At 36.2% G+C, this 22,076-nt stretch overlaps 2 protein-coding genes across 4 annotated transcripts; both read left to right on the forward strand.

Annotated features, from left to right (window-relative positions):
- The first annotated feature begins 196 nt into the window (after nt 1-196).
- On the forward strand, nt 197-12,054 carry LOC121953003 (cytokine receptor common subunit gamma-like). The gene is made up of 9 exons (XM_042499909.2): nt 197-278; nt 3,912-3,938; nt 4,571-4,661; nt 5,674-5,843; nt 7,585-7,718; nt 7,821-7,986; nt 8,515-8,620; nt 9,457-9,517; nt 9,712-12,054. The coding sequence occupies exons 3-9, from the start codon at nt 4,573-4,575 to the stop codon at nt 9,934-9,936; spliced, it is 951 nt and encodes a 316-aa protein (XP_042355843.2). The 5' UTR covers nt 197-278; nt 3,912-3,938; nt 4,571-4,572; the 3' UTR covers nt 9,937-12,054.
- A 116-nt stretch (nt 12,055-12,170) lies between these two features.
- Nucleotides 12,171-21,211, forward strand: snx12 (sorting nexin 12). 3 transcript variants are annotated; one of them, XM_042499911.2, is made up of 6 exons: nt 12,171-12,545; nt 15,686-15,781; nt 16,154-16,278; nt 17,391-17,481; nt 17,993-18,003; nt 20,343-20,483. In XM_042499911.2, exons 1-5 carry the CDS (start codon nt 12,381-12,383, stop codon nt 17,996-17,998), a joined length of 483 nt encoding a protein of 160 aa, XP_042355845.1. In that variant the 5' UTR covers nt 12,171-12,380; the 3' UTR covers nt 17,999-18,003; nt 20,343-20,483. The 3 variants fall into 3 exon arrangements, with proteins under 3 accessions (XP_042355845.1, XP_087945043.1, XP_042355844.1); XM_088088917.1 differs by lacking the exon at nt 17,993-18,003 and having other exon boundaries at nt 20,343-21,211; XM_042499910.2 differs by lacking the exons at nt 17,993-18,003; nt 20,343-20,483 and having other exon boundaries at nt 17,391-17,899.
- Nucleotides 21,212-22,076: the final 865 nt, after the last annotated feature.

The following is a 22,076-nucleotide window of genomic DNA, read 5'->3' on the forward strand; positions in this document are numbered from 1 at the left end:
GTGGTGAGCAGCTTCATGTAGGAACTGTTTTGCTTCGACCAAACTACACCTGCCAACTGTATTACTGCACAGAAGGAGAAGTGCATCTACTCATGCATGAGAGGTTTGTCCTCATGACAGCGTCAGATGCAAATACTTCTGGCGTCCTACTTGGCTGAGCAGAGCGCCATTCAGTTTCAGTATTTTCATGAGAAGACAGACATCCCAACACTGTATCTGTATCTCCAACACTCTCCATTTCACACTGAAACAATCTAGACTTATAAAAAGCAAGACAGGTAAGAGGAAAAATATGTATTTTTGATTTTTGTTGAAAGTGTCCCTTTAACTACCATGAAAATAAAAATTAAGGAAGAAAAAATAGACTGGAAACGTAATTAAATTGAATTAATACTGAGTATGGTGATAAAACGTACTATGTTTATAATATACGGCTGTTGTCCATTATCACAACCTTTTTTTCCATTCACGTTTATTTGAGAGGACAACTTCTTCCTCCATTTCTTTTTTTGTAATAAATTTCACATTTGGTATCCATTATTAACATGTTTTCACAATTGATAATTAAAGTAGCAATGTAAGCCACATCTACAGGAAAAAAGAGAATACATTATTTCATGGAAGGAAGCTGACTTATCAGTCTAATCACCTAAACGTCCTACACTGGCACTTCTTCACTCGCACATACAGAATTACATTCACAGCAAAGCCCAACAAGGGTTGGAAGGCTGCTCAGCAGTAAATATACAGCAATCTTAGGTCTAATTTGGCGATTTGTTCTTGATTTCTTTTCTTGGGAAAGCTGGTACTTTACTTAATATTTAAAGTAAATACTGTGTGTAGTTTACTTCATAAAGTACCCACAGTTAACAGAGCTGACCAAATAATCAGTCAGACCAGAATCAGATGAGACATATTTCAGGATTAGAGATACAAGATATTTGAATGTATACGACTTGTATGATGTGAGAGTGTAAGATGCTTTATGAGGATAAAAAAACACCCCAGTGACATTTTTTAACCACCTACTCAAATGTTTTAATATCATCTTCATGCTCCTCTAACAATTGCTCACCTATATGGTCATTATATTGATATTTAACTTAATCTGTGGTTGGATTTTTAATTACCTTCGATATAATATCAGTAATATACATTTTTATTTGCAGTATATTATGTGCATTTTTTTCTAATCTTTTTTTCTTGTTCACTGGAAATGAGATAAGCTGTCATCGGATGAGACGTCACAGACCAAATGATAAACTAAAAGTCAGTCACAGATCTGGGGCTTTAGAGCTTGCTTTGGCTGAAATTATTTGAGTCATGCATCTTTAGATCTTCAGATAATAATGGTAGTTGGCAAAAAATATGTATTCTGGGGAATTTCACAAGGCAGTTATGCTTTTGTTGAAGCTTTTATAATTGTGTATGTTGCCATTGCTTGCATTTTGATATAACAGACTAAGATCACCATCTTGTGTTGATTCTGTTAAGCTTACAAGTTAAAAGCATGCCTACCAATTTAATGGCTACACTTAATACACAGAGTTATACCAATAAATATGTTAGATCAAGAAAACATTCGTCACAAATTACAGTGCATATGATAGAGGTTAATTAAGTTTAGGGTGTCAGTACAGTATGTCTTTAATAATTAAAGAAAGATGATTTTACAATTCATCTCTATGTTCTTGTATGACATACCACAACACAGCACATGTATGAAACCTTCCACTACATCTGTTTTTAAAACTGTTTCCTCTGACAGGAAACCCACAGAACTCAACTTTAGAACAGCATACAAGTGACACACAACTGATATGTGATCCTTTCACGCACAAAGTACATTTTACCTCAAAATTATGTAGATTTGGTTTTCTCTCTAATTTGTCTTTATTTTGTCAAAAACATAAGATAAATAGGCAAAAAACACACTTTTTGACAGCTGACAAAAATCTTGCAACTCAAAAAAATGGAACAAAATATTCTGACTTTATCTGATATTTGATGCTGTTCATTTTTAGTTTGCACAACATGAATTTGTTAATCCAATATTCAGTCATTTATAATAGGCAACAATACATGTGCCACAGCTTTATTGTAGTCCCCGTGGCTCTATGGTTTTATCAGAGTTAATATTGTCTTTATATCAGTCATTGCCATCCATTGTATTTAATACACCCTACAAGGTTTTGAAATATCCATCTCTAACATTTCTGCCTCCGTCACATTGTCTGTCTGCTTCTCCTCTACCTCTACTGTTCTTGTCTCATCTGAGAAGCAGGTGGACTGTGTACAGGAGGCATCTCAGAGAGGGGTGGATATCCCAAACCTTTACAATCCAGATCGTCCTATTTCACACATAATTGGCACATTTACCGGCTGCATGGCATAAACAGTCAGGAAACTCTTTGCTTGAAAAACAGCTCCTTTAATGGCACAAGTTGAAAATGTTCTAAGTCGTGTGAGTCTGTGTTCTGTGATTGCACAAAGCAATTATCATTTTCTGTAATCTTTTATCAGCAAATTGCCACTCCATGCATTTGTGTTTTGGCAGCAAATGATGCAAGATTGCTGTGTGCATCTAATTTTGAAATTTAATTTAAAAATCATGATGAGTTTTGCCAAATGCACATGGCTAATGCAGCAATGCATAAAGTTATCCACTTTGTTCACAATATAAGAAACACTGGTTTTGGATTTCAACAGCTTATAAAACGATTGGAAATGCTATTTTTATAGTGAATGATGAACAAATAAGTGTAGTATGTGGTTACACCTATATTCAATTTAAACATGTTTTACAAATTGTCTCTGTGTTATTTTATGTAACAGCCATACAACAGAAGACCCAGCTGCAGTCATGTCATCTTTATCTGTGACCTAACTAGACTGTTTCCGTTAACAGGAAACAAAAAGCCACAACGATCAGGTCAGGACAAGCAAAAAACAGAAAATGAAATGCAATGCAGACATTTTGGGGGACAGCTGCCTGAGCGAAAGAGGGGTACCCCTCCCTTAAAGAGACATCTTGATGTGTATTTATTCAGTTTTCATATATTATAAAGAGAGTATAATATGTAACGATTGCCTGTTGTGTAAAGTACTCTTACCTTTTTAAAAATAAATAACAATAATTAATTAGGCTTTTCATCATCACATTTTTATTTGTTTTATCAGTTATACACTGATCAGCTATACTTTAAGTCAGTTATACACTAAGGAACATTAAGTATATTTTTTCTTTAATTAAGTAGTGCTCAATTACTTTGACAGAGTAGCTAGATTAAGTTAATGTGCTTCCTTTTAACTTCATTGAAGTTGACCTCAGTCTGACATAAAAGTGTTACAAATTTTGAGAAAGGTCCACCTTTTTTTGACAGAATATGTTAATTAATGTGACTCAGTTTTAGAGTTGTAACAATTTGGTTGAGTTTGACTATACTGAGATACATTAAGTGCTTGCATATTTAAAAAAAAAACCCAAAAAAACCCCCAGCTCACTCAGTAATTGCATGTTTTTTCTAAACATATGATCATTTCACACAACTTAACAGGGTTAAGTTATTTATCTTACTTTTTCCAAATTGATTGTTTTGGGGTTGGTTTGTTTTTTGTTGTTTTTTAGTTTTTCATATTTTAAAGTAAATTTAACTTCATTAACTACAGTGATTCCCCTACTTTTATTTTGACAATTTTCAAATCCCTAATCCCTAAAGTTCAGTCCTGGCCTTTGGTTTTGATTTGCTGTCTCAGTATTGTCAGTGGGCTGGCCACCCCTCTGAAATATTTCTAAAGGCGCCACTGCATCCATACTCAGATGCAGAAGAAGACGTGCGCCGTGCTGAGGACATCCTGTTTCAATTTTGCCACGATGCTGACGAGACTGCTTCTGCTTTATTGTCTTACAGGTCATGTGTTTTCCAAAGAACCGCCTGGTAAGAACATTTAAAATGAAATTATTAAATTATAGATGGATTGTGGTATTAATTATAACTAATTGATCTGTTTGGATGTGTCTGAGCACTTACCCAATTTAGCTTCAGCTTCAATCTGCTTTTGGCAGATCCGATCATATTGTTTTTCGTTTGATTTCATGACGCGAAACTGCTTTTCTTCGTATTTTTTTATATCTATAGTATGATTTAATAATAATAATCATCCACCATAAACACAGTAATGTATGACCTGTCTACTTTTGATAACTTTCCTTAAAATAAAATCAAGATTATAGAGCGGGGATCGGCTCAGTTACCTTTAAATGCGACAAGGCATTATTAATATTGTAAATAGTCAATCGCTTTCATTATTAAATTGAATTAAATTCAGTTTATGGTAAACGCCTTACGTTGTTGATTATCCGCATTTTCTGTAAATTCCCTTTGACGTCAGTGTTGCCATTTCCTCGTTGTGTGTGTTTGTATGTGTGTGTGTGTGTGTGTGAGAGAGAGAGAGAGAGAGAGAAAGAGCGTGAGCTGCTAATAATCTATTTCCATTTGCATATTGGTCAATATAACTTTTATTTTCTTTGTAAAACTGTTCTGTCTCAACCCTCTTGTGTCTCTGACAGATATGGACTGTTTGGTGGTGCATCTGAAATATGTCCACTGTTCCTGGAATAAGCAGGGGACTCCCCAGGTCAATTACACCTTCTATGGCTGGTTCGTAATCAATAATTATTTTAACAAAATACAACTAATTTTAGAATGTCATCTGAATCTAGCAAACTGCATAGATAAATATGTTAGACTTATGTGACAGATTAAAGTAAGACTAATTCAAAATGAGGTGGTTTTGCATGTGATACGAAGATCTGATATGATGCTATACTTTTTTTCTGCATTTATCTGCATTGCAATCAGTTTATGTTCAAGATCATGGCCTGCAAATTTACGCGTGTGACTTAAGATTCAAGATTCAAAAAACTTTATTGTCTCATATGTTGACTCACTTTGGTTGGGGGCTCAAACAACATGAAAAAGCATTCACACCCATGAAACTCATACAAACAGTTCCATAGATCAATACAAACGTGTGTGAAAAGCTATATTAAAAAAGTAATGACTAGGTTATAGTTTTTTTTTATTTCTCTTATGTACCGTGCCTACCAAACAACTGCTACTCCAGTTTCAGTTTTGTTTGTTTGTTTGTTTGTTTGTTTCAATTTCAGCCAGCCTCCAATTATTTCATCCATATTCATATTTTATAGATGTATTAGATTTATATTAATTCAACATGTTAATTGATACTGATACTTAAGATTTCACACAAATAAATCCACATTTTAAACAGTTAAAATCACGTTTTTGCAGAAAAGCAAAAAACTCAAAAAAGGAATGGACATGAGCCACAGTTGGACAGTTAGGAGATATTTTCTGGAGAACTTGCAGAACAACCAAAAATATTTCCTGGTTGTGATAGTCAAGTGATTACTGAGAAGTCGAGGGATTACTTGAGAGCATGTTTCTCTGACATTGGTTTATGGGTTAGGGTTGTGTAACTCTGAGTAGTAAATAGGCTACAGCCCCTGGCATCAGAAAGTAGGAAATTACAGAGAACCCCCCCGAGATAAGTACAATAATCTAATAATTTAGTGAGTCACTGCCATGTTTTCATTTGCTATGGCTGCATACTGCTTTGTGTGTGAATGACTAATCTATGATTTCTTTACAGGTTTCAAAATGACAAGGCAAAGGAGTGCCCCAGCTATCTGTCAGAGAAGAACATAAACACGGGATGTAACCAACCATATGAGAATCCACTCAACAGGTTCAGCACATTTCACACCAAACTTGAACACGGCAACACCAGTTTTCGGAGGGAGTATAATCTTAAAGAAAAAGGTATGCTTATTTACTTCAACATAACACTGGGAGGTACCCTTTAAAATAGTAATCCAATTAACTTTGGTATTTTTTATCCTGGACTCTATTTTCCCATATTTTTGTGTTGAAGTGACTATCGTGGAAAAACTGTTTTCTAAACTCATGCGATATAGAGTCAGCAAGCACCGGTAAACAGGCTACAATTTGGCACCTTCAGTCTAAAAGTGCTTGTTTTTGCCACTGGCAGGCTCTGATTATTATTGTCACTCAGAAAACCCCGTGGAAAGGATCTTTACGGAGAAAGAGCTGTTTGTTTAACCCATAGACTATATTTATAGGAGGATATGCTTAAGTGAAACCAAAATATTGTTGATACGTCCGCTGCCATCTGGTGCTGGTGACGTCATTCAGACGACTTCACTATAATACATCCTTGCATTTAGAGCCAGATTCTGAGCAGTAGCAATTCGACCACATGATAGCAGTGCCATTGAACATGAGCGCACAGATTGGCATATGCAGCTGTCAATCATGGCGGAAAAATCCCCTTTTGTAGACAAATTAAAACCAAATTTATCAGAAAAACAGTCACTTGAACATATATCACTGTGATAATAAGTATCTTAAGAAACCGAAACCATCTTTGGGTAAAATGTATTTGGCGTGTACTTTGAGTTTGTAGTTTGGCCTCTGTCCCATTCATTAACATGAAAGGGGTGGGGTTTATGTGCACTGCATCCACCAACCGGGGGGCGATCGAGATGTTTAAGCTTCAGTTTGGGGGAGCTGTCATGTAGTCCATTTTTATATACAGTCTATGGTTTAATCAGAGACAGCCCCAAAATCACTATTGCCACAGTCACCAGACATCATTTAAATAAACATTTTAGCATATATAGAGCCAGCATATTTTTATGTCCAACAGGGTAAATTAAGGGTTAATTTCAACCAAATGAGCATTGGTGATTAGTGGAACAGTGGATGATAAAATTTCTGCTTTGGAAAACCATTCATGAAAATGTCTATAAACCTATTGTTTTGGGGTTTTTTTTTTATTTGAAATAGGATACTTGAACTTTAGGCCTCATTCTTGGCAGCTGCTGTTGCTGTTCATTTGACTGTTTTTCACTTTATTGAAGGTATTTGATCATATCATTTAGGAAAAATATGTAAAATACCTGCTTTTCCACAAATCCTGTGATGAACATCTCTGTTAATGTTTTGTTTGTTTGTTTCACATTGAATTTTTACTTTAATTTTATGTTTTGTTTTGGAGTTTTTTTTTGTTGACCACTGCAGGAATCCTTTCCATAATATTGTCACTTAAAACAGTTTGAGCCTGTCAGTAGCACAAATAGATGGTGCCATATGCCCCAAGTGGTTACAATGCAGCCTGTTTCACCATGTCCGGCTGCAGCCCTTTCACTCAATTCTGGACCAATTTCAGAAATTGTCATTGCCATTATTCATGTAGACACAAAACATGGGCCATAAGCCCATGTTGAAAAACAGTTACCCTTTAATGAAGGAGAGACTGTTTTAGACCAACTGGTGAAGCACATCTGTAAATATCTGTAAATTACATGTTTAATCTTCTTTTATGAGTAAAAGATAAACATGGTACTTTGACATTTAACAGAAAAAATAAATAAAACAGTGGGAATCAAGAATATATAAATATACAGGCTCAATGTATTGAACCTAAGATCTTGTCATTGTATTGTATATTCTTAATCATTAAATGATCTGTTGTCTCCAGTCAAGTTAAATCCACCAACCAACCTGACTGTCCAGAATAGATCTGACTCAAATCTGTGGCTCAGCTGGACCCAGATTTCACCTAATTGTGTGGATAGTGAAGTCCGCTACAGGATCAACAACAGGAATTGGGCAGTAAGTAGTTAAAAAAATTTTTTGAAATCTCATCCTTTTTTTTCAAGAAAATTCTATGTTTCTTTGTCCTTTTTGTGTCTTCAGTCATCTCACTGTCCACAGACTTCTCGTCCTGGTCCTGGGACGCAAAATTACTGCATCAACTTGCCTTCCCACAATTCCCTGTATGAGCTGCAAGTGCGGAGCAAAATAACTTTCGCCTGTGGAGACTCTGACTTCTGGAGTGACTGGAGTGAACCTGTGTTCTGGGGATCCAACAACAGCACGGGTAAAAATGCTAAATGTCTGCTGTGAAAAAAGCCACTCTGCAATAACTCACAGCGGCTTGTTCTGAAAAAATGAAGTAATCACTGACTTTTACCGACAATATGTGGAACTGACATTTTGACCATAATGCTTAGTGTTTGTGAGGTATGCTTCTTTTTTTGTTCCCAAGTTGATAAATTAGTTTTCAAAGGCAGAGCTGCAATTGATGAAGCAGCAATAGTTACCTTATTTACAGTATATGATGTGAAGTATGTACAGTAGGGCAGTAAAAAACTAGCCTGGTAAGACCATCCTGATCAGAGGAGCCCAACAGAGAAACAAAGTGTTGAGCTCACATCATCAGGATGGTCTTACCAGGCTAGTAAAAACCTGACTTATTTCTCTTTTATTAAGCGCAGTGTGATTTGATAGGTAAACTCTTTGAATTTCTATGACCTATTCACCAGGATTCAACATCAAATTTGCATGTGCACAACAAAATAAATGTAGAAGATTATGAAACAGTTACTCATCTCTCTCATTGTCACAGCCCCTAACCCAGTGAAGAGTTCAACATCTGTGTGGACTCCAGTGCTGTACGTGGTGGGTGCCTTTATCCTGATCCTGCTGGTCATGATGTTACTGCACCACGAGAGGTGGGTCATATGTCATGTTTCAGTGATGGTAATCATTAGATTTAGTGTTTGTAATCATTAAAAATATTTACCCAACAAATCTGCTTTGCAATTGTTAGTATTATGCTCTAAAACATCCCTATAACCTCACTCAAGCAGTGCTGAAGAGCAGAAGTGGACATCGCTTGATTTATTTGACATTGTTGGGGGTCCTTGATTTGCAAATAGAGCAGCTCAGATTATTATGGTATGGATGCAAATATAGCAGATTTGTCAACTAAACAAACTAAACTACTCCAACATAGTGGAACAAAAATAGTTTTTGCACTATTATTATCTATTTTTGACACTATATTATCATCTATATTCTTACATCATTACCATCGTTTGCACAGCTTGTTTTGTATTTACAATTTATATTTGGAACCTATCAAGATGTTTTACAGCATTACTTGCATTTTTACGTAATTTTAAATTTCCTATATTGTGTTTTACATTCTATGTGTAACATCAGACACATTTTTGCCTCTCTTTAGGTTGCAGGATGGAAAATCATCATCCTCAACTTTTGTCGCTTTGTGGTTTCAGAATGATGAGAATAGTAGGAGAACCTTTAGATACGAAATGGGATGTAGGCTCATGTTTTTCTCAAATAATGTACAGATTTTTTGTCATTCTACTATCTAAAAACAAAGAGAGAAACTCCCACACACTGTCCCGCTTGGTGCTGACATATTTATTGAGTTTTCACTCGATAAAACTATTTGTTGAGTTTTCACTCAATAAATATAATAATGTAGATGAGCTATTGTTGATATGATCATCTGAGAGTGAAAATGTGTCTACCTCCCATACAGAATCAGAATCATCTTCATCCCTGTGGTTCCCAAACCATCCGCAAAGCTTCACAACCCCGAGGTCAGTAGCATCCCGAGCTCTGTGCTGCCGTCACACCACAGAATTGTATTAAACCTAATTATTTTATTTGGCAGCTAATAAAACCACTGCAGTCACTGAACTAAATATAATTAAATGACAGGACAGTAATGGACCATCATAAAGGGAATGACAGCAAAACAAGTCATACATGTTTTTTTATAACTTTTTTAAAGGATTGGTTTCAGTTCCCCAAAGGCCTGAAAGAAAGCTTTAACTACAATGAGCGTCCCTGTCCTGTTCGTGAGTACTGCCATGTCCCCCAGACTGACAGCGAGAGCTCCGACTGCTCCACCTGCTCTGCCACCACTGACCAAACCAACTGCTCCGTCCTTATCCCTGGGACTGAATCCGACCTGACCACCCCCTGCTCCTCCTCCACCTCCACCGTTACAGTCTAGTGTGCGGAGGAGAAACAGTTTCTGTTTAGAGGCATCTCAGTCAGGGTTACGTTTCCCAAAACTTTACAATCCACACTGTCTTTCACTGACACATATCCATACATGGCTGCAACAATCAGAAAAATTAGGATAAAACTAAATCTGTTTGATGCATGTAACCCTTGAACAACTGGAGTAACATCAGTTTTCTTGTGATGCCTTTCACCAGCATTTAGACCTCTGGAACTAATTGGCCTGATTTCTTAAAAAAAAAAACAAAACAAAAAAAAACAAAACAGGAAAACATAATGAGCAACTTAACCAGAAATGTCCAAAAAAATGCAAAGAAAAATTGAAAAAGGAGACAAGAATTATTGGAAATTGTTAGCTAGTACCAAAAAACGGGTAACTACTGTATTTATAACTCTTGTAATTGAATTAAAAATTATGCAACAGGGGGGAAAAAAGTATATACATATACATTATCTGCATGTCAGCACTTTTTTGCATGTCATTGTCTCGTAATTTTTTTTGTAATTTTTTTTTGGCCATTCCTTCTTAAGTTGCTTGTGCCCTATTCTCATGTTTTTGAAAGAAAGCAAGTCAATATTCTCAGGTATCAAAGGGTTTAAAGCAATTTATTCAATTAAATTTCTTAATGGTAAAGAATGCCAACAACCTGATGCAGCAGTTTTACTTATAGTTTTTTACGCTAATAAAAATGTTAAAATAATTTTATCAGTGCCATTCGGTTCAAAGCCACTCTTGAAAATACACTTTAAGGTATAAATATATACAAAGTAATTGTCAACCACTTTGAGGCACCAGTGTTTGCTGTAGCAGTTTCTTTGTGGTCTGTATATTTGACTGTAATAGAGCACATTGAAGTTCCACTCACGTCAGAGAAGAGACATAAAACTTCCACTTCCTCTCATCCCTTCCGATCTCTGAATTGTGACTGTAAATTTAAACAATTAGAAGTCCTTTAAAAAAAAAAGGAAGCACCCACGTATCAGTTCGTTACTGTTCAGAAATCCAGCTTCACTTTGTTGATAAACAGGAATGTAACGTCAGCAGGAGTAAAAAGAAGGAAAAGCCACACTAAAGTTACTAAATCAGAATCTATATCAGCAAAGCAGGACTTCACTCCTCTGGATACTTCCAGTATGACCAAATTGTAAAATCACGGTCTTCTTCATTTTTGCTTCAGTTTGTCAGTCGCTTTTTTTTTTTAAATCTGCAATTCAGAAATGTTATTCTTCTGCCTAAATTCAGCAAAGCGGTATTGTTTTAATGTGTATTGATGTACGTGTACATTTTTCATAAATTTAAAGGAACATCATGCAGGAATCGTTGGTCAGTATCGGCAGCGAAAGTGACAGCCAGCCCCATATTATGTTTTGTCATATTTGCAGGGACCTTTTTCTTCTCCTTTTTTTTTATCTTCGCACTGTGTCCATGATTTCCTTTGCTCCCTCTTGCTGCTTACGAGCTGACACCTGGTCGCTATCTCCCAACCTGACTTGCAGACTACACTCAGGAATACCCGAACACAGCAAAATAAGAAGAAATAGGGAAAATACAGGCAAAGTTCAGAGTCACTGCAGATAAATACACCGCCACATATTTCTAGTGGGTCATAAATGATGACTGATGATATATGATGATGATAAATGATAGATAGATAGATAGATAGATAGATAGATAGATAGATAGATAGATAGATAGATAGATAAACAAACAAAGAGAGTCAAATCAGATCTTCAGCATTGGATTAGGTTATTAGTTGTTATTTTAGCAGACTGGTCATTATAAAAAGTCTCAGTATCTGTATCAGAGTCAGCAATTCTGACTCTTTATTACTTGATATCTGAATGTAACCAAATTTTTTGCTATTGCCAACTCCTTGTAACCCGGTGACATGGCTGCATGTCGTAGGCCTAATATAACAATTTTCAACCCAGGCTGATATTTTTGTATTATATGCCTTTAATTTTTTAATGGTCATCTATCTTAATATCTTTGAATGTACTTTTTCAATATGATTGGATGTTTTTGTAACCTACTATGTATCTTTTATACATACAGTATCTGTTATGACCTGTTCTTAATCAATAAATATTTAGATTTTCATGTAAAGCTCTGTAACATTAAATGCACAACTGCAGTGATTGATATAGGGGCAAGTTCAACCATTTATTTATCTCAGTGTCCATTAGAGGGAGTGTGGAGTGTCCCGCACAGTACGGAACTGAGTCAACGCATTTTTCAGATTCTAGAAGGGGTAGGACGCAGGCTGGGCGGCTGGCCCCCGCAACAAGAGAGACACACAAGTCCGCTACTTCCCTGGCTGAACCGATCAACTATCGCAATCAATTGATGTCTTCAGATGCAATTTAAGGTTTCCCTGTGCATTTAGTTGGTTCGATTCGCAGTTGGTCGTCCAAAAATTACTACCCGACAAGATGACAGACGGTTCGGTGGCCGACACTCGCCGGTTGAATCCCAAGCCCCAGGAGCTGTCGGATGCTTACGGCCCCCCCAGCAATTTTCTGGAAATAGACGTTTATGATCCACAAACTGTTGGAGCTGGACGCAACCGTTACACAAACTACGAAGTTCGCATGAGGGTAAGGTGTTCCCATCACGACCCCAAAACACCTTGTTGCACCACTAGCATTTGTTAGCTAAGCTAACTGGTAATTGCAGTGTTGTTGTTAGCTAGCGAGTTAGCATGTTTAGCCACTGTGCTGAAGTCAACAGGGGGACCGGGCTGTGACGTTGGCGGTATGCGGCTGGAGCGGGTCAAGATGGCGCTCCAGTAAAAATCGAGGTCCGGGGATTGAGTGAGGCCTGCTAGGAGCTGTTAACGTTAGCTAGTCTGGGATGTAGAAGTTTCGCGAACATGCGCCCGTTTTCCAGCATGAAAGCGGGCACTGTTGCAGAATTAACGTCAAATAAAAACGCATTGTAAACTAGCTCTTTATGTAGCTAAGTGGCTAGTTATCTTTAACGTAAAATTAGCTGACAGTAAAACTAAATATCATGACAGTTGGGAAATCTGTGAGTCCCAGCAGACACCGTGAAGCTAACCGCTAACGTTACTTAACCGTACTTAATATGATGTTAGTTTTTGAAACTAACATCATATTAAGTATGGAAAGTAGGGATCAATTTAACAAGTTAACCACCATGACAGACGCAACTACTCGGTAAACGAATGAAAAGAGTAACGTGACTGACATGCAGGCAAAGCAAATGATACTTGGCGTTAACTAAAGAAGAAAAGCTGGACATATCGGTGGTTTTATGGAAAATGAAGAAATAGCATGCTGCAGCGTGGACGTTTTTTACTCAGATTAAGTTTAATATCGAGTGTTATTATTAACCTTGTTAAATAATAAGAAAATAAATAACAGTAGTAACCAGGAAAATCAAACGTGACCATGGGGGAAATCTGGGTGTCCCAGCACACACCGTGAAGCTAACTGCTACCGTCACTGGACATAAGCTAGCTGTCAAGAAAGTAAGGACCAAAATAACATCTTTTTTCTACAGATGTCAAGTAACGTTTTATGAACCAACAACGTTAACAAGTATAACAAACGATGTTAAAGTCTGTCACTCAAGTTAAGTTTACTGAATCCATATTAAATAATAAGAATGTAAATAATAACAGTAAAAAGTAAAACGGAGTGAAACACTGTAGAAATCAGGGAGTCCCAACGACGCCAGACACCGTGATGCAAATGTATCAAAGTCTGCCTTTACAGATGTCAGCTGTGTTTACAAACACACAAACAACGTTAACAAACACAGCAGGCGTTACTGCTGTCCTCCGGTAAACGTGTGAAGAAGAAGAATAACGTTTACGTTTGAGACATGTAAGCAAAAGCTAACGTGTCTAGCTAAAAGACTGCTGAAGATGTCCGGTTTTATGGAAAAGAGAAATGACATCTTACTTGTTACTCAAATAAGTTAACCCTTTGAAATCTGGAGCAACATAACTTTTCTAGAGCTTTTATCAGACGCCTTTCACAGGGAAAAACTATATTTGTAATATGATCATAATAACATGTTTAGAATTATGTTACAAAATTATTATATTTTTATATTTTATTATTATATTTTAGCCCTCTTTTCAAGTTAGTTCCTTGATTTTTTGTTTCTTTTGTACTTTCCCCCCCCTTTTTTTCTTTTATTTTCAGGTAATTTTCCTGTACTTTTCACCGATTTCTTTTTGCTAATTTTTGGGTAATTTCTTCTTTCATTGTTTATTGCTTTCCTCCAATGTTTTTGAAAGAAATCAAGCCAACTTGCTTCGTTTTCAAAAGGTTAAATTAAATGTATCAAGTGATATTATTACCCTTATTAAATAATATAAATATGAATAATAACACTAGTAACTGCTGGGAATAAGAGGCGTAGTAAGTTAAACTTCCTCCTCTAGCAGATAGGCAGTTGCGCTGACTTAGTCACAAATTCGCTGACACTGCAAAGTTCAAGAAATGTTATTATTCTCAGGAAGCTAGTGCAAACATCGCAATTGCTTAAGTGTAATTTCCTTGTCTTGTCAAATCCCCTTTTTGGTGTCTTTCTTTCAGGAGAGTTTGCCCATCATAATGTAAAGAAGTTGCTTTTTCTCAACACACCACATATAGACTCGTGCACAACCCTGAGTGATAGTTTCATGGATCAGCGGTTAAATAAACTAGTTGAGGATAATTTTTGTTAACTTGCTTATCTGAATGGGTCTGTCTCACGATTACAGACGAACCTAAACAAAGCAGATCAGTTTAGTTAACAGATGCCAGCCTTCACTGGAAAGCATTTTGTTACATCTGTGTACAGACAGCAGTTCATCATAGGAAATTTGTGCTAAAGAATCACCTTTCTGTTATCACTCAAACACTGACAGATACTTACAGTAAATGAATGAATAACTTGCAGCAATTATTGTCAATTGCTCATATAATATGCCTTTTTAATCAAACAGCCAACTTTTTAGCCCTTAGTGAAAAAGCGTTGTTAGGCAGGCTCCTTTGATTGTATTTTAAATAAATGAAACATCAAACGATATGGTTCAAAATCGCCTCAACTTTTTATGAACAGACCACTTTTTTATTCTACACTTTTTAAAAGTCTCCTCATGATTTCTGGCCACATAAAACTAGTGTTAAAACAATCAATTCACGAGAATTGATTGACAGAAAATCAGTTTAAATCATTGATAACATTTTGCTGTTTCATGTGAGGATTTTTCCTTAAGTCACTTTCTTTAAATCATTGTAAATTTAATATCTGTTACTTTGGGGCTGTTGATAAAGCATAATAACCATTTTGTGGACAACACAATGGGCTCTGGGAATTTGTCTTTTCTCTGCATTGATTAAACAATTGATTAATCTAAAAGATTAAAATAAATTAAAAAATCTTTAATGAAAATAAAACGTAGTTGCATCGCTAGATACAACTGTAGAAGTTTCTATATAAAACAAGCTGTATTCTCACGTCAAACTAGTGTGCTAGTCTATTTTTTTTCTTTTGCCAACTTTGCTGACTTGATATCATAGATATTTACTTTTCTGTCAGACCTTTCTCTCTCAGGGCAACTCCACAGTGCCTCCAGCACGCAGTCATGATAGTCGCCAGCTCTTCAGCAGGTCTTGTACTCTGTTTTCAACAGCGCCCATGTCCAAATGATTGAATTTAGCATAAATAAAGGGCTGTTTTCTTCTTGTTTGTGGTTGTCTTCTTCCTCTCTGTGTAGACAAACCTTCCCATTTTCAAACTGAAGGATTCCTGTGTGAGAAGAAGATACAGTGACTTTGAGTGGTTAAAGAATGAGCTGGAAAGAGACAGTAAGGTGAGTGAGCAGTAATGTTATGTTTCAGACTAATCATTTAAGCAGGCTGGTTTGGCAAACTAATAGTTACAGTGATGTGATAAGTGACAATGTTGGTGCTTCAGGTGAAAAAATATAATCCCTTGATTATCACTCAAAATAGGATTGCACTTTGGGTTTGTTCTTGTCTTGATATAGCGAATGAAAATTTAAGTTTTGTGGCGTCTCAAACTGTTGAGTGTGTTAACATTTGGATGCACTGCCATTCTGAATAAGTTTATTACTTTGCTTAACTGTATTGATGTGAATGTCTGCCTTTTTTATTTAACAACATAGTGAGTGGGAACTTCAGATTTCATGTGTTAGCTTTCTTGTTATTTGTGACACCTTCAGATTGTAGTACCATCTCTGCCGGGCAAAGCCCTGAGCAGACAGTTGCCATTCCGCACAGACGAGGGCATTTTTGAGGAGTCTTTCATCGAGGAGCGGCGATCGGGTCTGGAGCAGTTCATTAACAGGTCAGTCACTTCAACCCTACATTAAAACATATGCTTTGTGTTTTTAGGTGTAAATGAAACAAACACACATGAAAATGTGTTAATTTGGAATATGTGAGTAGCTGACGAAGAAGCTACAAAAATATTTTGCAGGATGATTAAATTCTGTAAAGCTCGTCCCAAAGCTGTTACTGTGTTTCCTGCAAGTTATGCGGCCAGAAAATATGTTGGCCTAAACCTAAATTCACATATTCACTCGAGTCAGTCACTGCCAAACATGTCAAGCCCAACACATGGCTTAACCTAATTAATGTATGCGTGTAAAGTGATGAGTCCAAAACTGCATCTCACCAGCTTCAAAGCAAAGCACTAAACAGGGTTCCTACTGTCATGGAAAACCTAGAAAAATCACATTTTCCAGGCCTGGAAAAGTAATGGAATTAGTTAAAATCATTGAGAGTTTTGGAAAAGTCATTGAATTATTAACCCTTTTAAACCTAAGCAAACTGTCTTGATTTCTTTCAAAAATGGGAAGAAGACTATGAGCTGCTTATTATAAAAGACCCTAAAATAGCAGAAAATTAGTAAAAATAACAGAAAAATGACCAAAATGACCGTAAAATAATGTATAACTATCAAAAACGACTAATTTCTTGCAATTTGCAGGATATTTTTTTGCTAAGTTGCCCATTGCCGATGTTTTTAAAAGAAATCAAACCTTGCTCAGTAATCAAAACATTTGTGAAAGGCGTCTGAACTATGTCAAAAATTGATGTCAATCCAGGTTTCAAAGGGTTGAAAATCACTGAAAGTTTTGGAAAAGTCATGGAATTTGGTTGCGCGTAATGAATGAAGCTGTTACAGTAATCTTCTGTGGGTAGTGATAATGTAACACAATGGAAGATTTATTTTCTTTAGCTGTCAACATAACGTAATGTGTGACAATGTTTTGCGTACCCTCATGTATGTATGTTTTTTTAATCTTCTTCCTTATTCCCTCCTTCTTTAGATATATTATGGGTCCTTGAAAAGTCATGGAAAAGTTTAGAAATTTTCTCCATGAAAATGTTTCGTAACCCTGATTAAAATGAGTGACTTTGTGTCTATGTCTGTCTGTGTGTGCGTCTCTGTAGAATTGCAGGTCACCCCTTGGCCCAGAGCGAGCGCTGTCTTCACATGTTTCTGCAAGAGGAAGTCATTGACCGTAACTACGTTCCTGGAAAAGTACGACACTAGGGTCACTGAGGGAGGTGGGAGGGGGTTGAACTCTGGGGTGTAGGTAGGACAGACTGTCGCTTGCCTCTGATCTTCTCTTATCTCTCTTTCTACCTCTCTCTCTTTTTCTCTCACTGCGTATACCATTGTGAAGTCATATTCACTTAATCTTGCCGTCAGAGTATGTTCTACTATACATCTGGACATGTCGATAAGGCTTTTAAACAATCTCCCCTGTGCATTTGTTTTATAAGTGTAAAATGAGGAAAGCACCCCTCAGTGTTAGGGATTGTTGCATGAAGATTTGGCGCTTAATCACAATTTTTAGGAGTAAAAATGATGTTTTATACATTCAGGCTTTCCCAGATAAGTGTCATATATTCATGATTGTAATATAATGTGAATAAAGTAGAATAATGTCAGAACATGACACTGATGTGTACTATAGGGATATATGCAGACTGTCAATGAGCATTCTGATCCTGTTTTGTTCTCTTTGTTTTTTTGTTGTTTTTCTTAGGTATGAATGAAGTAAGTTTGCTTTATTTGATCCCGTCTCTAAGAGCTTTCTGAAAGTTGAAGGTGGCTGCATGGGCACTGAAAAGACCAAAGGCGATAGTTCACTATTACTTAAATAGAAAACTGCTAAAACCATATATAAATTATCACGGGGATCTGTCACTTTACCTTGTAAATGTACCACACATAGTCCCTGGTTGTCACATGACACAACCAATTATTCCTCAAAAATGTTGGCATGATCATCAAACAGAAGAACATTCTGCAAGCCAGTTTACCCATAATCTGACATGTAGAGGAAAAATGACAAAATGTCATTTGCAGTTGATAGTCTTTCGTTGGTACTGAGTGTACTAAAGGTAATCAGCTGATTCTCAGAAACTGGCTTGCAGAAGTTTCTCCGTCCACCAGTATCAGGCCAGTTACAACACAAACCACTGCTAGTGTTTGGAGTTATGTGAACTATTGTTTACTGGGATTAAGTACTGCACACCACCCATGACTAAAGCTCTTTTTGAAACATTTCTCAAACTAATCGTGGTACGTTGTCATTATCAGCTGCACTAATCATCGGCTGCATGGCAAACTTGCACGCTTTTTTTCGCAGTATATATGTGTGTTTGTCGCTGATCAATTATTTTATATGCCTCTGAGTACCATCATGTTGTTCAGTGTGTTGATTCAAATCTTTATTTCCCTAAATTCAGTTTCTCCAGACATGGATTTTTTTATTATTATTTTTTTAAAGCAAAGCAGTTAATGCTGTCACCAATTCAATATTGATATATCTGCATTTTTATGTTCAAGTTACACCTGTCTATTGTACCAACGATGGTTCATCAGGCAGTTTATGTCTAATGAACTCAATTTAATACCCATACTTAAATCAGCGATAAAAGAAAAACCAAAAAACATTGCATTCCATTTACTGCATATTGACCGTCTTGAACCATATAAATGCATCATGCAGGGTTCCCACAATCATGGAAAAGCTGAAACAGTTATGGAAATTCACACTCATTTTCCAGGTTTGAGAAAGTCATGGAATTAGTAAAATGCTTGAAAGTTTTTTGAAAAGTCCCATTTTGTTGTATGTTGTGAAATTAATCATAACTGTAATCTTCAATGAATAACATTCACATAATTTAACATAATGGCAAATTTATTTTCTGCAGCTAGCTGTTGATGTAACGTAGCTCTGATAAGTGCTGATGTGTGAAATGTTTTGTTGACCATCACGTACATTTCATTTTCTTCCCTCGGTTTTATTCCATCTAGCAACCGTTTTGTTTGAGTAAAATTGCGATCTGATGTGTTTGATCAAGAGAAAAAAAATATCACTGTATATTTAACATGTGGGGTCATGAATCCCACAGTTTCCATACCTGTGCTGTGCCCCCATAATACTTCAACTGCATTTTTGAGATGGAGCAATGTTCATTTTAAACATTGTGAATGGTCATGGAAGTTGCATTATTGGTCCTTGAAAAGTCATGGAAAGGTTTTTGATATTTTGTCCATGAAAATGTGTGGGAACCCTGAACATGGCGGATCTTGGCCAGAAAAAAAACCACTGCATGATGCTTATTTGTGAAGTATAATGCACAGTTCAGCTTCAAGCTCAGTTTTGACACCATGTCATGAAAACTGCATGCAGTCCTGTGTAATGTACCATGTTTAGTTTGTATTGAAGCTGCCATAATTTACTTCACCTGCCTGCATAATCACATAAGAGGCAATCGCATTTTTTTGCAAAAACTGTTCTGTTCTGTTCTGTTTTGAGTGATCACCTGATTTGGCTGAATTTAAAAGTGACACACCAATATTAAACAGGAGTCAGCAAGTCCTGTTTTATTCCAAAATTTAATGACACTTTCAGAAACGTGTGGTACTTTTAAGTGAGTGTACAACTAAGTTTTCCATTATGGAAAACAAGAATATGCTTACTTAAAATTATTTCAGAGACCACAGTGTCGCTTCTATGTCGACTGTAACGCCCAAGCAACTGCCTACTCTAGCAAAAAAATAATGCATGACAGCAGTGAAAAGAGCATTCACATGTATAGCAAATGTATGAAATGTGAATTTGATTATTTGAAAAGTTAAGTAGTTTGTCAACAAAAAAAAAAAAAAAAGAAAAAGGTACCGATATTTGGGCTGTTGTAGAGAATGGACCCACCCTTATTTCTCATGTGAGATATTCTGTGAATAGTATTATAATATTGTGCCATTACATTCAGTCAGTAATCAGTAGATTCTGAGATTCACAGCATCGACCAAATCCACTTAAAGCTTGAACATGTGTGTATATTATTTCTCATGTCTGTCTCTTTCTCTCTCTTATTGCAAAGATAATACAGACTGCTGCACCTGCCCCATGTACATTTATTTCGACTTCACGTCATTATAGAGCGGGTGGAAATGTCAGAACTGATAAGTATCAACGGTGCAGGAAAAACACAACTATTGCTCCTGGACAAAACTAAGAGATCCAATGTATAAATTGTTTGATGTTGTGTCCTTATTCAGTCATTCCACATACAGTATGTACATTATTTTTGATTCAGTAATCAGTGAAAAAGAAAACATGGTCCATGTATCCTATTGTCATAGCTAGACTTTTTATTTTTTACAATGATTATTATGTTTTTCTGAATGTCTTTTAAATTGATTTGATCCAGTTTAAAATGAGGATAATTTTCTGCTTTGATTAATGTCTTCATTTGCTAGCAGAGTTGTGATTTTGATGATAACCTCCCAAAGTCGAGCAACATGTAGCATCATGAAAAAGAGCGACATTTCATTTCCGGTCAATATACTTTGCCCTGAGTTAAATGCTCTGAACATGCTCTTAGACAGGATTGTTTCATGATTAATTGTTTTTACTCTGCTTTCTTAGTCCCATCATCATGCCTACACTTTGGCTGTGTGTTGTCAAATCAGCTATTGGGAATGTTAAGTTAGGTAAATAACCATATCTAAGCACTGTGACAAGAGGTTCATTATATGAACAATATTTCATTGTTAAAAGGCGTAATCAGCATCTGGTTTATTGATCTGAAATAAGGCTTAATTCTGCGCTTATTTTCAGCCAGTTTATCCTTTCTATCAATATTAATGTGAGGTGTATTAATACATGTTATCATTGCAGTTTCACAATGGGTGACGAGGAACTTCCTTGTTATTTCTGTCCACCAATTAAATTTCCTGCTGCCTGCTGTTTCATGTCTACATGTGTCTTTTCGGTTTTAAATCGGCGAAATAGAAGCGGTAAAACCCGCCTTCTTACAGTTTGTGATTAGTGCGTCACACTGAGACTCAGTGAGACGGATCAGGGAGAGTCATGGGAGCTGGATGAGTGGCTACAGATTGGCAGATGACCTAATTTAGCAATGAAATGGAAAAAAATAAAAAAGAGGAGGTTGAAATTAGTAATTTTGAGAAATTTTACAATGCTTTGTGTAAATATTAAAATTTGTGCATAAAGATTTTTACGACATTTTTAAAGCAGTCAAACATAGTTTTCAGTTGTAGACTGGTAAGTAAGGAACTGTACGAAAATCACCGCTTAGGTGAAATCTGATTATGTTTCACTCTAAAAATGAAACCCTGGCAGGGTCTGAAATTAAACTAGAAAATGCAATTTCTGGAGAAATTGCGGGTGTGAATGCTCAGCTGATACTACACTGCAATGCTTGCTTGAATGACTTGAAGGTGAAGTAGTATCAATACCTGAAAAAGTTTGAATAGGTTTAATTAGTATGAATGTCTTTAAAATGTCGAATGATACTAATGATGTAAAATATGTTTAAGCATGCTGAAAAGCTGAAGCTACACTGCAATGCTCGCGTGAATTTGTCAGAAGATGGTGATGTAGTTTGAATACCTGAAAAAATTGGAATAGGTTTAATTAGTATGAATGTCGTTAAAATTTGAAAGTGTGTAAAGGGGTCTAATTAGTTTGAATATGGTTGAAAATGTTGAATAGCCTCCATGAAATACACAGAACAGTGTCTTAAATGTGTTGGTGTAGGTTCAGACGTGCTTACAGAGCAGCAGATTGATTTTAAATGTAGAATGTGTTA

This window comes from Plectropomus leopardus, chromosome 15 (genome assembly GCF_026936395.1).
Source record: "Plectropomus leopardus strain MGB_pleo_1.0 chromosome 15, ASM2693639v1, whole genome shotgun sequence".
Lineage (NCBI taxonomy): Eukaryota > Metazoa > Chordata > Actinopteri > Perciformes > Serranidae > Plectropomus > Plectropomus leopardus.

Bases quoted from the DNA above. Each gene is read 5' to 3' on its own strand.
- LOC121953003 (XM_042499909.2), top strand. From the start codon at position 4,573: ATGGACTGTTTGGTGGTGCATCTGAAATATGTCCACTGTTCCTGGAAT. The intron at 4,662-5,673 runs GTTCGTAATCAA...ATTTCTTTACAG, and splicing joins AATTACACCTTCTATGGCTG to GTTTCAAAATGACAAGGCAA. The intron at 5,844-7,584 runs GTATGCTTATTT...TGTTGTCTCCAG, and splicing joins GTATAATCTTAAAGAAAAAG to TCAAGTTAAATCCACCAACC.
- snx12 (XM_088088917.1), top strand. From the start codon at position 12,381: ATGACAGACGGTTCGGTGGCCGACACTCGCCGGTTGAATCCCAAGCCC. The intron at 12,546-15,685 runs GTAAGGTGTTCC...CTCTCTGTGTAG, and splicing joins ACTACGAAGTTCGCATGAGG to ACAAACCTTCCCATTTTCAA. The intron at 15,782-16,153 runs GTGAGTGAGCAG...TGACACCTTCAG, and splicing joins AGCTGGAAAGAGACAGTAAG to ATTGTAGTACCATCTCTGCC.